This window comes from Chamaea fasciata, unplaced genomic scaffold (genome assembly GCF_029207755.1).
Source record: "Chamaea fasciata isolate MVZ Bird 193981 ecotype frontalis unplaced genomic scaffold, bChaFas1.0.hap1 SCAF_4, whole genome shotgun sequence".
NCBI classification, from domain to species: domain Eukaryota; kingdom Metazoa; phylum Chordata; class Aves; order Passeriformes; family Sylviidae; genus Chamaea; species Chamaea fasciata.
Genome location: NW_027094089.1, coordinates 42,243,535 through 42,261,012, shown reverse-complemented (window position 1 = coordinate 42,261,012; position 17,478 = coordinate 42,243,535). Strand labels below are relative to the sequence as shown.

Sequence of the window (17,478 nt, the reverse complement as noted above, 5' to 3'; positions counted from 1 at the left end):
CTTAAATGTACAGGATCTACCAGCCAGCAACTCATCTCCACAATTTGAGAGAAACTGACATATTTGGGGCAGGAACTCCACAGATGCTGAAATAAACCCCCATATGAGGCTTTCAGAGGGAAATAACTTAGGAGAGGTAGAAGAAAGAATAATTGATAGGGAAGCAGAATATTCTATTTTAAAAGGGACAGTGAAGAAAGAATTAGAGACATACTGCACACTGAACAGCAGTTTAAGAAAAAAATAATGTCTTCAATTTGAGCCACTTTATGTTGTATATATTTAGTTTAAAAAGGAACATAGACATGATAAATAGAAGAATTTGTTGCAAATATCTACATTCTATTTTGACCTAAAAGGTAAATTAGAATTCATGTTATGTTATGAATTTTATGTCTTTCATACAGTATTCCAAATGCAGTTCCTCATTTTGCAAACATTTACTTATTCCTCATGCTAGTAATTCTTCAGGGGTACATTGGCTTTTAGTTTTAATGAAATACACACTTAAATTTAGTATAACATCAAAGTAAGGTCCACAGAGGAAAGAGTTCAGTAATACCTCCATTCACTTGTGCTGAGAAACATCTGCTAATATGGATATTATTTACACAAAGAGAGACAGTAACCAAACCTCCAATCTTCACAATGCAGGGGAATATTAGCAAAACAAATATCCAGATGAGAGGGTATTATGAGTTGAAAGGGACCCACAAAGATCAAGTCCAACTCTTAAGTGAACCATCCATCTGGGACTTGAACACAGAGCCCTTAGCATTGTCAGCCAACTGAGCTAATTTCAGGATCATTAACAACTTCTTGAAACAACACAAATTTTATGCTAGCCAATTGTGACAGCTGATATGGATCTTCTGTTCAAGCTAACCTTGTGATGCAAAGAAAACCCTAAAATCTTTTGTATTAGCAGCCAACCCTGTGTGACAGTGAACTCCAGAAATGCCATTATCCTTTTGTTCCCCAAAAGGCTCCTGGTTTTAAGAAAAAGCTTGCACAACTCGTTCCTGTTTTCAGTTGGCTGGTATAGATAGCCACACTAATCCTTGCTAGCAGACTTTCTCATTCTCTTGTCACAAAGAAAAGAAAACTGATCCATCATTCAAATGAACTCTAACTCTGATAGAAGCAAAAAGAGATCAAGAGCTAAGAAAGCTGGACAAACAACTTACAGAAAAAAGATTGTGAAAAATATGTTCACCCATTTTGACCTCTGCTTGTCCAAACTGAGTCCTTTAGTTCTGGAAATACCATTTTCAGTGTGAGCAGTATATATATGAAGTTTAATACTGAGCTGTTGCTCCCTGTTCATTAGCAGCAAGCAAGCCAACATTATGTATATTGTAACACTTAACAGAGTGTAATGGCTAGATCAGTTTCTTCATCATAAACCTTCTGCATACTTGAGCTCCTCAAAAAGCAGTTTTAAGATCAAGTACTGAACAAATACTGATGCAGAAGGTATTACTAGCTTATGGTTTTAGCATTTAACCATTTAAAAATAAGCTTGATTTACGCTTGATAAATTTTGGTGGGGTTTTTTCTGTTCCAGTTTCCTTGAAAACTTCTGGAAATACTGGGTCAAGAGAGGCAAGTAGAGAAACAATAGCAAACACTGATCTGTCAAATTTACACTAACTTTGTTGTAAAAATAGAGTATGACTTTCCAATTCAATGTTAAATGGAGGTTTTCATTCTGTTCAGAAATGGTATTACATGCTTCTTTATCTCTGACCCCAAACAATACAAATTCATGGCTTTATCCTTCAGTCTCATGACTAGCTGAAAGCAACAGCTTCTCTCGGTTTATGTGATTAATATTTGCCTAAAATTTGTTAACATTAGTAGCTTCCATTAATACTAATATATCAACAGGCTCAGGATGTCATTAAAATGACAAGACAGCACATCTTATGTTAAGGTTGTGTATTTCAGAAAAATATTTACCGGCTCTGATTTCTTGCAAAAAGTATAACCAGTCCCTTCAAATGTATTTCCTATTTAAGAAAATCCAAACAGAATGCTGGCTCTTACAACTAACAGACACTCAGTTGAATTACTCACTTTTCTTCCTCAACTATTACTGGAATTACTGCAAGATTCTTTTTTGTTTGTTTGTTTTTGTATCCTGAGACCACTGAATACAATTGATGCAATATATCAGTACAGTAAGAAACCAATATTTGACCATGCAGGTGATTTTAACTCTGCAGAAGCTTTGTAAACATTTGAAGAAGATTTCACTCTGTTGCCCAAGTATCAGTCTTTTGATCCTATGAGTACTAACATAGTAGACTTTGCCAAGGCAGTGATAATTTCAAGTGAAAAGAGCACCTGTAATGAAGAGATTCAGAATTAAAAAACAGAACAGTTTACAATGGATAACTGTTTGTGGATCTTTAATATGTTCTCCAGCACTCTTTGCTAAATGTTTGGTTTGAGCTGGATCCATCTTTATTTGTTCCAAATGGTACTCCTAAGAACATCAATAACTATCTACAGACACAAGCCCAGAGTGTTTAATGTTTCACAAGGTACATCCCTTTATTATTTTAATCACAAAAACATGATTTTGTACAGGAATGTTTAAATGAACATTAATCAATGCAATTAAATTTGTTTCGTAAAGATCAGGTAAACATACTACAGAACAATGTGTTGTACAGAACAAATAAATCAGCTTTCTGGCCTTGCAGTGCACGTTTTAGTGCAAGTATTAAGACACAATAGTGTTCAATTCAGCAATGTCTTGCAGAACATCACGCCACAGTCCACTTCAAAGAGGGTCAGGACATGCAGCTTGTTAATAAAATGCTGTGGTATATAAAAAAAGCCACATGTTAATTCATAAAATATATAGCGGTTTATTTGGATGATTTAAAGTGATTTCACTGTGGAATTTAGTTTCATCCAGGACAAACATCCAGACTGTCTTGTCACTTGGAATATTCTTCTTTCAGGCAATGGCTTTGGCTTCAGGTAGGAATGCCTCCCAGTATTTTATCAGCTTGAAGAGAAGGGAAAATCACCCATTAAGTACTAAATGTTGGAAAACACAATGCATACCTACCTCCTCTTGCAGTAAATTTGCCTCTACAAGGCAAAGTAAGAACATAGGTACTTATTTCATTAGTATTTTTATACAGTGCAAGAAAAAACACAAGTAATAAATACACAAATCTGCTCATAGCTATAAATATGTTGCCACATGTTGAATACAATGTTATAGAATACAATTATACACATTGTTTTTAAAGATCACTTATTGCTAAAGACACTGGTTTGGGATATTTTTTTAATTAAACAAAGCTGGAGTGTTATATTCCTGCCATGAACAGAAGAAAGAGCCCAGACTTTTTCTAGTAACAAGGCCTACTTCTCAGATACTGAAAACTGTTTTAATGCTTTCCAATATTCAATAATAATTTGTACTTTTTAAAAAGAGCAATAAACATTTAAGAATTCAAGTCTCTTCAGTAAGTGCAAGTACATAATGATGACGATTTACTCCAATCTCTAACTAAAAGTACTAATTCAGTTAGAGAAGATGATGAGACCCTCTGCTTGCCCATATCCCTAAGTGAGCTTCTCCATTGCTTCCCTGAATTACAGTTCTGCAAAGGCTGGGAAACTGCAATCATCATGCCATTTACCAATACAGTACAGACTAGTAACTCTTAATGTTTTAGAAACTGCTGTGCTTAAAGCCCATATTTTTCTAACTAACCTAATATGGAATGTATTATTTATTAACTTGTACAAAGCTTAAAATTTATCTTACCTGCTGTTGTGTTTGCACTAACGATTCTAAGTACTCGATAATAACAGTTTTAAAGTCTTTCACTCGTTCCTTCTGTTAATAAATAAATTATGGCATATTAACTTCTTAAATACTTTACTAGTAATGGTAATATTATCTACAGTAAAACTTCATTTACTTGGACAAAATTATACATGCCTCAAATCTTCCCACTTCCTTGCGAATGGTTTTGGAGATCTGTTCAAAATCTTTTTCCCCTTGCTGAACTTTTGTCTCCCACTGGCAAAGGAAAGACATACAGAGGTAAGATTTTGTGTTGTCCATTCAGTCTACATGTAGCTGAATTTTTTTAGCACATTGATAGTCACTTAAGAGCTAAAAGAACCTATTTTATTGTTTTGGTCTATTTAAAACAAAATCCTACAATAACAATTCCAATTTTATGTTATAGGATGTCATCAGATCAGTTACAACAAAGGTATCTCTAAGGTAATGCTATCTGCAGGTAAAATGCAAAAATATCTTAAGAACATTTAACAACATTTAAAATATACTCTTCAGAAAACAAAATGGATCTCAAAGGCTTAACTTATTATTCCCTTTACAAACTTCATAAAAAGGAACCTAAACCTGTTCAATCAAGCTTGGAAGAGTCTCAAGTTAGTTGCCCATATTTTCCTAATTCCAGAAGAGATGAGTAAATATTCATCTCTGCCTCTGGTCAAGTATTTAATTATAGCTATCATATTTCTGTTGCAAATGACTAGCTACTAAAGATGTGTTTATCTGCTTCCCAAATCACAAGCCTTCTTTTTCAATGGCAACTGTTTTCACAGAAATCTGGAGTAGAAACCTTACTGCAGGTAAGAAGATCACTAGAGGAAAATTCAGAGGAAGAGATGTTTCTAATGGGATTTTGCCATGTTGGGAGGACTGCATTCAGATAACAATATATGACACTAGGATGTTTCTCCTTAGTTTCTGTGAAAAGACATTCAGCTAGACAAGAAGAGAAGATCAGCATCTTCGTTGCCCTGAAACTGCTTCTACACCCCTATTGCACTGTTAAATTTAAGCCAGTTGTGTAGATAAACTGAGAGCTCAACAGGGTTCTAGCAGTTCTTTGAAATGCAACTGTATCTGTTAATCTCAACATATTAACTGGGAATATATTCAGTTACATTTGTCTTCATCAAAAAAAGCAGCAGGGAAGCAACATGCTTCAATGTAGCATTTTCTGTTGGCAATCCAGTGGAGCTACTTATTCACAGAAACATTTTGTGATACAGTGTCAAGTTTCTACTGTGATACCAGATAAACACCACCTATGTTCCAATAAACATCTCCATATTTATATTTTTAGTGTACATTTTTTCATAGTCCCCTGACTGCTCTTTTAGATATACATTATGAAGCTATTTAGTAAGTCATAATACTATTTTCTTCATGGAAGATCAGCCTGAAGAATTAGCTAGTAACTGGAATAGTATAAAACATGGCTAAGGAAAAGGAGATTAGGATAGCCCATACCTTCCTACCATGTCCAGAGGTGCCTGAGATTTCTGTGAAAGCTTCTACAGGCCTAATGAATTCAACATTTCAGTTTCATCATGCCCAAATCCCAGGACCTACATGAATTATCACTGGGCAACAGTTTGCCACCTCATAGTATCTGACAAGGAGAAATTTCTCATTCAATAAGGCATCTCTAGGACTGTCTAGGACTGTGCTTTATCCCTTTATCCACAAAAAACAACCAAGTCATGGATGATGCTCAAGCTGCTCAGGCTTCCACTTGGCAATTCCTCTGCCAGAGGGTCCACCACTACAGAATTCAGCAACTCTGAAAACGTTTCAGCGGCAGTGAGAACTCTTAATTGGCACATTGCAACTGTGGGTTTACTAAAAACATTCTCTAATAATCCAATAATGCAGGAAAAATAATTCCTACAGAAAAAAGCGATTACTTTAACATTTGGACTGGGAAAGGATCACTATTTCCCCATTACTACCAGTAATCAGGAAATTCATTGTGCATGGATGGGTGACATCAGGAGAGACAATCAACAAGAATGTGGTCACACAAGAGCAACTGTAGGTTTTCTCAGAAAACAAAGGACTTTTTTAAGAAAAAGAAAATCAAGTTAATGAGTTATTGCAATACTGTATGTGAAATATACTAAAGGGCAAAACGAACAAAGGAGCATGTGGTTAGTGACCAATGAGAAAGCCAAACAAAGCAACTGTGTAAGAGCTTAAAATCTGCAATAACCTTCTTCTATTATTTAATGGGAGAGCACTAGAGCATACTTAGAATGCATTAGTGTTAAATAATTAAGTTGTCCTACCTCTTCAATTTCCTTAGTGAAGCATGATAGAAAAAGTGTATAAATTATGACACTTCAACATGTTAGATTTTTACTGAAATTACACCATATATACATGCACATATATATGGGTAGAAAAACTGCATATTTAAGCAAAACATGGGAATAGTTCTCTATTAGATATCTTTGCTGAATTTACCCAAGTCAGCTTTAGAAACCAAGAGGTGTTCCTCTGCCTATCCAAGTGAGCTGTTAACATTTAAAAGCATTAACTTGTCCATGTTCCCTCCCTCCAAACTCCCAGACTCTGTAGAGACAGTATTAACTGTCTTTCAGATCTTACAATGAGTAAAATTTGCACACATTAACTGTTTCAAGTAAATTTCTTTTAAAAATTTCAGTAAATACGGGAAACAGCAAGTAAGTGATTTGTAAACAAAAATGGTATAAAGCAGCATTAATGCAGAATGAATGAGTGAATGCAGAAAGACTGACCTCCAAAATAATGTTTGATAACATTACCTCTTTTATCTCATCTTTAGCTTGCTGTAATTTATCAGGTTTGTTGGCAAGTTGGAGTTTAGCTTCAGCTTCACGTTTTTTTTGTAAAGTGACCTGAGCATCTTGCCACTTCTGCCAGCATTTCATTCGATGGTCAAACACACCCTGTGAGAACAGACAAACTTATTAAACAACTGAAATTTTCAGAGCTACCAAAATTCCCAGTAGGAAAAAATAATTCTAGGATAAAGCTGGAACAAGTAATATACTCAAAGAAACCTTAGTGTGTCTACCACGTATTGCATTTCACTTGACACCATGCTTGCACAGTTCAATACAAGTAACAGGCTATTCAAGAACTCTTTTCAGAGCAGACACTTCAGTGGTCCAAATCATTTTATGCCCTTCATTTTATTAAAGCACTAGAAAAACAAGCACTATGAAGTGCTCTATTATGCAGACAATTCTTTAAATGCAGATAGTAGCAAACTGCTCATGCGTAGGGATTACACGCATTTTCTGCAACATGTTTATGTTGCTGAAATGGACTAAGGCAGCAGAAGTAAAGTAAACATATCCAAAAAAAAGAAAAAAAAAAAGAAAAAAAAAGGGAAAAAGGAAAGAAGAAAAAAAAAACAAAAAGAGAGAAAACAGAAAAGAGAAAAAAGACAGAAAAAAGAAAAGAGAAAAAAGAAAAGAAAAAAGAAAAGAGAGATGAGAGAAAAAAGAGCAGGGACAGCAGGGACAGCAGGGAGAAAAAAAAGAAAAGAAAAAAAATAGAAAAACAAAGTCAAAAGAAAAAAATATATACTTCCAGCAACCTGGCGAATTCAAAGGTGTTTCTGGGCAGAATTCAAACATACCTGTGCCCATGTCTAAACCTAATCATGCTGTGCAGCATAGCTTACACTTAAATTGAATATTTTTTTTAATGAGATGCAGATCCACAAATTGCGTCTCTTTCTTATTTAAAGACATTAATGGCTATCTACCAGATACAGAATACCAAATTATGTTCTTCCACACTTATGTATGCTTACTGTAACAGTAAGTAATCTGAAATAAACAGGTTCAGTATGCTTAGACTCAGTAGAGTACAGTATCCCCCAAATACTATACACAATTAGTATTGCTTAAAGTAGATTTGCATTTTTTCTGGATCTTACTGCTCCATTCACATTTTCAATCACAGCCATTTTTGTCATTGGAATAACTTAGGAATGCTTTCACTTTACTCTGCTGGAACATCAGGCAAAAACTTAATTGTGTTACATGAGCAAATGCACACATTCATTTACCCTGAACCTGTAAGTTGAGGAATGGGACTTCAAACACTAAATCAGTATTTTTCCTAGTAGTACTCACTTTTACTGCAGCAATCAGACGAATGTAATCACCAAGCAGTTCTGAGAACACATAGAAATCAGCAAAAGCTTGTTCTTGATGCAACTGATCGATCTTCTCCTCAACCTCTGCAAGCTGAGACAAAGCTCTAGATAGAGCAGTGTGGTCCTCTGAGTTACCTAACATGGCAGCACTTTTAGCAAAGGCAGCAGTGTTGGCTGAAAGCTCTGAAACAGGAGTAATGTTCAGCATGATCTAGTTAATTTATTATATTACTCTGCAGTATAAATCAGTGGAACAGAGGTTTAACTTCACCAACTGAACAGAAGCTAAAGATCATGGTAAGATACACAAGGACATCACAATGAAACCACATTTAGGAGAAAGACTCCTGTGCAAAACAACTCTCAATCAGTTAATGCTTTGCCAAGTCTATTTATTAATGCAATGCTTATTCTGTCCAGAAAAACACGTGAAAAAAAAAAGTCACTTCAGTATTATCCAATTGCCCACTTCAGAGAAAATGCAAACCCACAAAACAAAAGCCAAGTCACCTACAGAGCAAATTTTCAGAACAATTTTAACAGGTTTACAGCACATTTCTTCCATTTAGTTCAGCATAGGAAAAAACCCAACCCCTTCACAAGATCACCACTCCCATGAGTGGAATTTATTCCTATTGGGCTGTTTCATCGAGTTTAAGTAACTTTTACGTGTGCATACTGTAATGTATAATCACATTATGATATGCCTTGAAGTAAAAAACACCAACCAAATCTCACATATCAGCATCTGTGAAGTTTTGAGCTAATTTATCAACAAATACTGGTGCCGTTATCCCAAATCCCAGGTAAGTAATCCTGTACAAAGTTTAGTTCCATGACCTTCGAACAAATGTTTGGTCCAAATTACTTCAGGTTAGTTTGCAACTTTGAAGCTCCTCCAGAACCATTAGAACACCAGAAGTGATTGTAGAGGGAAGCTGTCTTCAGGTATTTAAACCTTTACGATTTAAACACAACTCTTAGAAAAAACCCAATGAGCCAACAGTTATTAAAATCTGTAAGGTGTCAAATTAACCGTAAATAAAGATTTCCATTTCCTATTACTTCTTAAATACTCCTTAGCCTTGAGGATAAGTGGCTAAAACATTTTTACTGCAAAGAGTAATTCCTGATTAGAATTATGAGAAAGCAACTTACAACATTTCCAAGTACTTTTTGGAAATGCTCAAAAGTGACACCATATTTTAGCATAATACAATATTGTCAGAAAGCACACATAGTCTTCTTGAGCCACAAATTCAAAATTGTGGTTTGTTTGGGGTTCTACTTCGCTTGGTTTTTATTATGTTTGGTTTTTTCAATAATCTGATGGAAATCCATCTCTGACAAAGAGCAGCACAGCTTATTACAATATAAACTTACAGGCTTTGGTTATATCTAAAATAAGCAAACAAAAAGCTGATATTCTGTGACTACTTATCTTCCCAGAAAAGTTAACAGTGGCTGAGGGTTTATCATTATGCAGATTAAATTAAGAATAAGAAATTCCTGTGCAAGCACTTAACTCGGTTAACTGCAATACTGAACCAAAAGATGTTTAAATGGATTTATGCAGCCACTTTCTGTTCAGAAAGAAATTACTCTTGTCATGAGACCAAAAGAAATTTATGGATGTCTACTGTAGTAGAATCACTTGCTAGGCGTGATAATGAAACTGCAAGGGAAAAAAAATATGCTATATCATTATAGTGACTCTAGGAATGACAGATACTCTGGTTTAATTTAAAATTAAAGGTATACAAATAAAGGTATAAAAAAAAACTAGTGCAATTTTAAATGGAAGATACAATTAGAAATTGCAAATAAAATACATTGTGTAACTATTTTAGTTAAGAGATCTGATATGCTGAGCTCTTGTTTCATCACCATTTCCTAAGGTTCATATAAAAGTAAAGTTACCTTTTCTGTGGCAGACTAGTGCTTCAACACAGGCATGAAGCTTCCTAAGTTGCTGATCCAGATTCTCAAATTGCTGCTGTTTTTCTTCAAACCACTGACAAAAGATGAAGGAATCAAGCACTACAAATTAGATTACCAACAACATTTCTGGTTCTAAAGAAGCAAATTATCCAGGTACTTCCAGGGTGGTCAACTGATACAGCTAAGAATTCAGGCCAATAAGGAAATTAATAACCCATTTTCTACTTCTACAGCTTTAAAATGCAATTGTTGAGGTTCATTAATTCATCTCATTATTCAAGCCAAAAAATCAGCTCTTACTGCATCCGATTCATTCATCTTGATTGTCATTTTGTTGACAGCGTCGGCAGCCTTGTTTACCATCCTCAATATTCCTGCTCCACTCAGAGCTTGGGTGTTAACTGCTCTCGGCAGCTGGAATTGAATGACAAATAAGGGCAAAGGGACTGGTTAAAAGGATGGTGGTTTAACAGGCACAAGGGGGAAAGAAAAGGACATAGTGTTTTCTTTACTTCTATGTGTTTCAATATAGTGGAATCTAATTTCTCAAATTTACTACTTCTACATTCTCAAGAGGAAAACTTAAAAATATAGACTATTTACTTTTCTTCTACATCTTTACATTTAAATGGAACAAACAAACCACTAGTCCAAAGCTGTTATAAACTAGCCAAATGTCCTAAATGGCCACTTATATGCTACAACAAACAAACTGCCACTACAAGAACAGAAAAGCTTAGATTTACAACAAATTAGACACAGGAAATTCTGTTACACGTTTAATTCTAACACAGGACATGCACTGCTTGCTGATAATAAAAGGTTGATGACTTTTTGCTTTTCAATGTAAGGCTATAAATGTATCTCAAGTATCAAGAGAACATGTTATCTGCTTAGGTACTGAGAAAAGCTCAGAGTTAAATTAACAAACTTTAAATTTAATTGATATTATTACTCAGGCTAGATTGAATATGCTATACAAGGTGGCCCCTATGTCAGACCATTTACCCTTCATGTGATGTTTTGTCTGTCAGCAGCATTGACAAACCCACTGTAAGTTATCTATTGATGCTTTTGTCAGTAGGGAAGCCTCTGTGACTTATTAGTATAACTAAGATACTGGCATTAACCACGACACAGTTCAGTATTAGAATGAAACCACTATGGACCACTAAGAGATATTATGTATTTTTAACAATATATTTAATATTGTGGAAGGTACCAGATTAATAGTACAGGTGACTGAAATCCTTATCCACAAAATACCTCACCTGGCCAGCAGCACTGCCAGCGTTTTCACATTATCCTACCAATACACCTCAAGCTCAACTCCTAGAGGCAAGAGAACTGCTTCCAAGCCAGTTTAATTTTAGATCTTACTTAGCAATCTGTACCATCAGAACTGAAAAGACCAACTTGCTTGAGAAGTCACCATACAGCAAATAGCTTTTTGTCACCATCACTATAAGTTTACCAGAGCCTGAGGCACATCATACCTAAGTAGCTTGTGCCATTCTAACCCATGAAGGGAATGTTCCAATTGGATTTCATATTAATTTAGGGGATTAGGTCTCAATACAAAGTGAATATATTGCTTGGTAGGTTACCATATCTAGAAATAAGTAAGAGAAGTTAAAACATAAATACCTCAGAACTTTCCAAGAATTGTCTCAAATCTGGATCCTGTAGCAAGGTTGGGTGCTTTACTGTTCGTTGTAGATACCTATGATTTTAAAAATTAAAATATCAGCTAACAGAATAGATTTAATGTGCCTGACTAACATACTGAAGTGCCATGTACTCCATACCACAACATAACGTACCAAACGTTGGGCAGTGTTTCACAACACATTTTGTTTACACCAGAAACTCCTTAAAGTGGGGCTTGTCAAATCTTGTGGTAAAATAATATACTTATTTCAAACAGCTGAGTGAAGACCTACTCCTATATTAACCAGCCAGAAAAAATGAGCTTGTTTAAACATTTTTGCACAGTGCAGTGGACAGACTTTTTGTTACTTCCGGCTGATTTATTTTAGAATTATAAGAAATCTTGGGACCAGTGAGTTGACTATGCTCTAGATACAAACTATTTTTACACTGGATAAACTAGTCTTCAGTCCATTTAGTTCTAAAAAAGTCATATATACACAAGTAAAATTCAATGCAACTCCCTCTTCTTTTTTTCTGCACTTCTTTTATCCACCCACCATTAGGAACGACCACCAGATCCTCATTTGTTTTTTTCCTAAAGAAGGTAAGGATTGCAGTAAAACTAATTTACATATTAGATTGCTCAACTTTTTTCCCTTGTTCCATACTCAGTATGAAGTACAAGTTAAGGCTAATGTAGGACTATACCAGGGATAGGGCCCTTCCATGAAAAAGATCCTTGAACAGTATCAGCTGTATATCAGTCCCAGGTGACAGAGATCCCGTATCTCTTATGCCAAAATTCAGCTAGTCACATCAATGTCATCAATGCACATCATCATAAGCCCATCTGGCTTTCAAGTGATTGAAGATCTTCACCCACCTTCCTTCCACCCAACAGCTGATTTGCTAAGGAACAAATACAACGTTATAAGTGTCTTAATTCCTTCAACCTGAAATGTCTACAGAAGCTAGTACTGGTAGTTTTACTTACTGAACCTCTGTAGTCTTTAAGTCCAAAACAAGTTAGTTACAATATTTTTATCAATAGCGCTGCTCTTCCTGTTACTAACAGGAATTATTCAATTTCTACACAAAAATTTGAGTTGTATAGTCTCCAGAATTCACTTAAGTACCGATCACCAGCATTGCAATTACAGAACCAATATAGAGTACTACAGGTAATTCTTACCTAAATACATTTTAGTTAATACATACATTACCTTTCTAGGGCTGCTCTTCTTTTCTCTACAAACTCAGTAGATGAAGAATCTTCTTTGCCTACTTTAACCTTGGTCATGCCTTGAAGGAAACAGCATCATATTGATTTTATTTTATCACAGATAAATCATTAACATAACTGATGTGATTAGAATATAAGGCTCACCTATGTTTACATATTTAAATCAAATTACAACGAAAAACACTACACAAGGATATAAAAAAAAAAAACCACTGAAAGCTGCATGGTTTTGTAGAAGTAGCTCTATGAAATACTCAATTTCCTGTAACATATAAATTGTGACTAATAGGGAAGTAAAACTAGGTGAATTTGCATTTATGAAAACAATTTAAATGCTGATCAGAGTCTTACTAGCAACTCATATCCAGAAAAAGAAAATAATTAGACATATAAAGCAGAATACAAAAATGTCCTCACGTTATAAGCCTATTCTCAGGTAAGCTTATTACCATTATTTTGATTCAACTATTTTTTAAGTTCTAAAACCAACAGCTTTTTAATTAACTAACACAAACTAACAAATTCTGAAAATTCTGAACCGAACCGCATGAAGAACAAGATCAGCAGAATAAAATGCATGCAGCTTTACAGTGCTTCCTCTGATCAAGACAAAAGTGGCAACCAGTTATTGATGTATCATGGTACAGGAAATAGCTTCAACGTCAGCAGCAGAAGAATTCTAAAACAGTAAGACTGAAATCACTATTTTTCATGCTAAAGATCTAAACTCAGAGTTTAGCAACCTGAGTCCCATCAAACTGGAAACACTGGACATCAATAATTATTCTTATTTCCTAAAAAACAGGAAAGGTATTTTATTATACAGTCCGGACGTCTGATTTCTAGCTGTAGTATATTTCTTATCTGTTACTTTTGTGCCTCTTCAGCTAAAAGTTTTGAGATTCTGACTATGTACTCACTGATCTGTTAGGTCAACAGTTCCCAAAGTTCCTCCCCCGATCTCCCTTCTGGACTTAAAAGTTTCATACAGTAACCCCAGCAGGAGACAAGCAGCAAAGCCTTACAGGAAAAAGAAGGAAACCTTAACCTGTCACTGAAGCCTTAGTTTTTCCCTCCTCTGCAACATGACGAAAGTAAACCTGATAAAGATTTTTTTACCAAGAGTATTCCACACAGCATAATGTAACTAAATCCATAAATTTGTCAGTAAAATTGAGTATGTCTTCAAATAGGATTAAAGTATTCAAAGGAAGTTGAGTTAATTCACATGCCTCATCTTTATAATAATTATAGTAATACATTACAGTATTACTATACAATAATATTTTACTGCAGAAAGAAGGATATCCTGTGGCTTAATACAAAAGAGCCTTCATAGTTGAACTTTGAACAAGTTTCATAGAGAAAAACTGAATATACAAACCCAATGCAAATTACCTATATGAGGTATTCCTACTCTGTAATAATGAGTTATTTCTAAATATCTTGCCAGATTTCTTTCTCCGCTAATATAAGCCTATTTAAATGCAAGTGCAAAGACTGTTTCTGTAGACCAAGCACTCTCTAACCCTTCACAGGAAAAGATCCATGACATAACAGATTATTGTGTTTAAAAATTAAAACACGATTTTCATACACACTTATGTAAGTAGTGAGGTACCTTAATGCATGTCCAACTCCAGTTCGCAATTGACTCATTTTTATCCTTTCATTCCTTTTGACAGTAATTGATGGACTTGAATTTGTAGCTAAGATCTAAAATTCCTGCCCCTACCACTCATCAACACAATAAAACAAGCTTAAAATTCCAGGTGTTACCAACAGTATAACAGAATGAACAGACCGGGGACGTTTTTACAACACACACTGCATAACACTGAATGTATGACATTATGTATCAAGACTTTAAAAATAAACAAGCGTAATGTAAAGACTACATCATCTTACTTTCAGCTGTTTTGTCAGCTCTCTGCTTTAAGATGCATTATTTCAAAACAGACTAGAATCAATTCCTTCTTTTCTCCAGAAATGGAAATGTACTGACTACACGCTCTTGAACAGAACTAAGTAACACCTGTGAATTTTAACTTTAAAGATGGAATTTCATGCTCTTTTGAAAATATTCTACAGAGTCTGAGTTTTCCCAACCTACCTGTACCTTAAAGTCTCTACACAAGGCTTTGAAGCACCAGCCAGTGCTTTCTTGCACTGCAGAAAATCCCACTATTTTACCGTCTTTCAGGTATATCGATCTTTATGCTGGTTTTGTTCAAGTGGTAGCTGAGATCCAGTCTAAGCTGAATTTGACTGTGATGCAAGCATTACATTTTCATGTAAATGCACACTGTCATAAATGCCTTAAATGTTGTATCATCCAAAGGACATGACAGAAGCCTCATTCCAGTTCCAGAAACCCTGATAGCATTTGGAATTAAACTTACTTTTGTTATAGGAAAAACTGATTATTACAGAACTACCCATAACTTTCAAGAATTACCAAAAATCCAGGTCAAATTTTCAGTCTCACAGGCTTAAAAAACACAGTGCTTTTCTACAGAAGTAAAATCATGAATTTTCCAAGCCTCCTACTGCCTACTGCCTACACCTACTAAGTCTGCCTACTCCTACTTACATGAAAAAGTGCTGCTCTGATTATCTTTATAGGCTAAACTACTGAAAAGAAGTTCTGCCATTGCCTACATGCCAAACAACATTCCAGATTCAAATCACTTCCTTATATGAGTAACACAAAAGTCTGTTTTAAATATTTACCTATTTTAAAAGAACCTCTCCTACTTAGAGATCTGAAGTTGTTTTAATGCACCAGGCATGCTTCTTAGCTCACAGAGAATGGATCTGATCCTTTAAGGCATTCAAGTCAAAAGTAGTTTTCTGCATTAAAACCTTGCACAATTTATGAGAAGTTTTGCATTCACCATGATCAAAAGAAACAAAGAGAAGTATCAGAGATCTGGAGTATGTACAAAGCTCTACATATTGCAGGCAACTGATAACAGCTCAACTTAAAAATAAACTTTTACATTATTGTTTTTGTAGACTAATCAGCTCTTAGCAACAGCAAAGAAAGGACCATAGATAAGAAACACTAAGCCATGCATTAAGAGATATCCTCCTCATTATCAACTAGTCTGAGTTAGGAAAAGGCCATTACATATCATTCCAATTTAATACGAACTATTTGAAAATGCAGAACACAAAGAATATTTGGACCACCTGAGAAGACACAAGTAGTATTTATGCAGAGGAGTAATTTGTATTCAATATTTAAGTGTCATCTTATTGGAACTGCACTTACCTACAATACTTTTTTCTGGAGCTGGAGGCACAATATAACCAATATGCATGTATTTTGTTGCTAATTTGCTGTGCAGGCCAAGAAAATCACTGAATCTTCTTTTAACAGAGAATTCATTTTTGTGGAATATTGAAAGTGATGTCTTAAAAAAATAAAATTGTTGTGAATTACTGATCCATCTCAGCTACAATACAAAGTATTCACAAATTTTTGTTGTATTACCTACCTTTGTTGTTACTCTGTATGCCATATAAGCATTCATGCCATCCCCTGTAAGAAAATTGAAATACTTATCCCAGGCCAAGGTAGGGTAAGCCTGCCATATACTTTTTAGTCCAAAATATACAATAAATAGATTTCCATTTAGATAATAAAAACTGCCAAAGGACAACTAAAGAGGAAATCATGCTAAAATCTAAGAATTGTCTTCCAGGAATAAGACAGTCTACCATCTGAATTTCTAGGCTCAAGGAACTTACCAACTTTCTCCGGGTCTGATACATTGATTTCAATACCAAACAAATTCCCATTTGCTTCCTCTTCAATCTAGGAAAAAGATACATCACATTTAACAAGGAAATGGACATCCATATTATGTATGGGTACAAGGATAAAGATACAGAGGAAGGAGGAGAAAAAGACAGTATGTTTGTGTAATTATGAAACATTTCCAGTCTTTCTAACACTGACTGTGACTGCAACCAAAGATCTTGTGGTGAACTTGATAGGGCTAAGTTTACAGTGGGGCTCAATGATTCTAAAGGTCTTTTCCGAATTAAATGGTCCTGTGATTTCAGTTTTAAGTGTTACTGCAAAAGTTTCCAGTACAGCAGACTTAGGGGTCAGCTCATTGTATCACCTACAATGCCAGCAGACACTATGGTTCACAACTACTATCATTTGCAATGCTTCTACGTGCCTCTAATCAAAGGACAGATAGTCCTTTTCACTAACAGTATCTGCAACAGAAGAGCTTGGGAAGGGAAAAGCAACAGATAAAAATTTTTCTGATACTTGTCTGAGTTCTATTCTTCCAGAATTTCATAATCTTTCATGTACTATACCTAAGTTTCATAAAAAGAGAGATCCTAAGAAATGCCATGGCAGAAGGGATAGTTCCAGAGCGGAAGCTGGCAAAATCAGAATCAAATGCCATCACGTGGTATCTGGGCAAGTAGGCATCATTGAGTCACATGTAGGTCTTGTTTTCAAAGTCTAGTAAGAGAACTCTCTAAAATGCATGACATTCAGCAATGTCCACGCTTTGACAGGAACACAAATGTAAATAGCAACAATAGGACTACAATTACACTCAGTTGTTTACTAGCATGAAGTAAATGCCAGTAAATAATAATGCTAAAAAACTGCTTTTT

The 17,478-nt window shown here is 35.0% G+C and overlaps 1 protein-coding gene across 1 annotated transcript in view; it reads right to left on the bottom strand.

The window, feature by feature from the left end:
• Positions 1-2,533: 2,533 nt before the first annotated feature.
• The window catches only part of SNX2 (sorting nexin 2), a 30,683-nt gene continuing 15,738 nt past the window's right edge, over positions 2,534-17,478 (bottom strand). Inside the window, exons 4-15 of the mRNA XM_066181381.1 lie at positions 16,585-16,651; positions 16,332-16,375; positions 16,106-16,247; positions 12,809-12,887; positions 11,580-11,655; positions 10,233-10,346; positions 9,912-10,005; positions 7,969-8,174; positions 6,625-6,768; positions 3,974-4,054; positions 3,797-3,868; positions 2,534-3,022 (exon numbers count right to left, since the gene is read on the bottom strand). Coding sequence (XP_066037478.1) covers positions 2,972-3,022; positions 3,797-3,868; positions 3,974-4,054; positions 6,625-6,768; positions 7,969-8,174; positions 9,912-10,005; positions 10,233-10,346; positions 11,580-11,655; positions 12,809-12,887; positions 16,106-16,247; positions 16,332-16,375; positions 16,585-16,651 — 1,170 coding nt within the window. The 3' untranslated portion in view covers positions 2,534-2,971. The remainder of the gene's footprint in view (positions 3,023-3,796; positions 3,869-3,973; positions 4,055-6,624; positions 6,769-7,968; positions 8,175-9,911; positions 10,006-10,232; positions 10,347-11,579; positions 11,656-12,808; positions 12,888-16,105; positions 16,248-16,331; positions 16,376-16,584; positions 16,652-17,478) is intronic.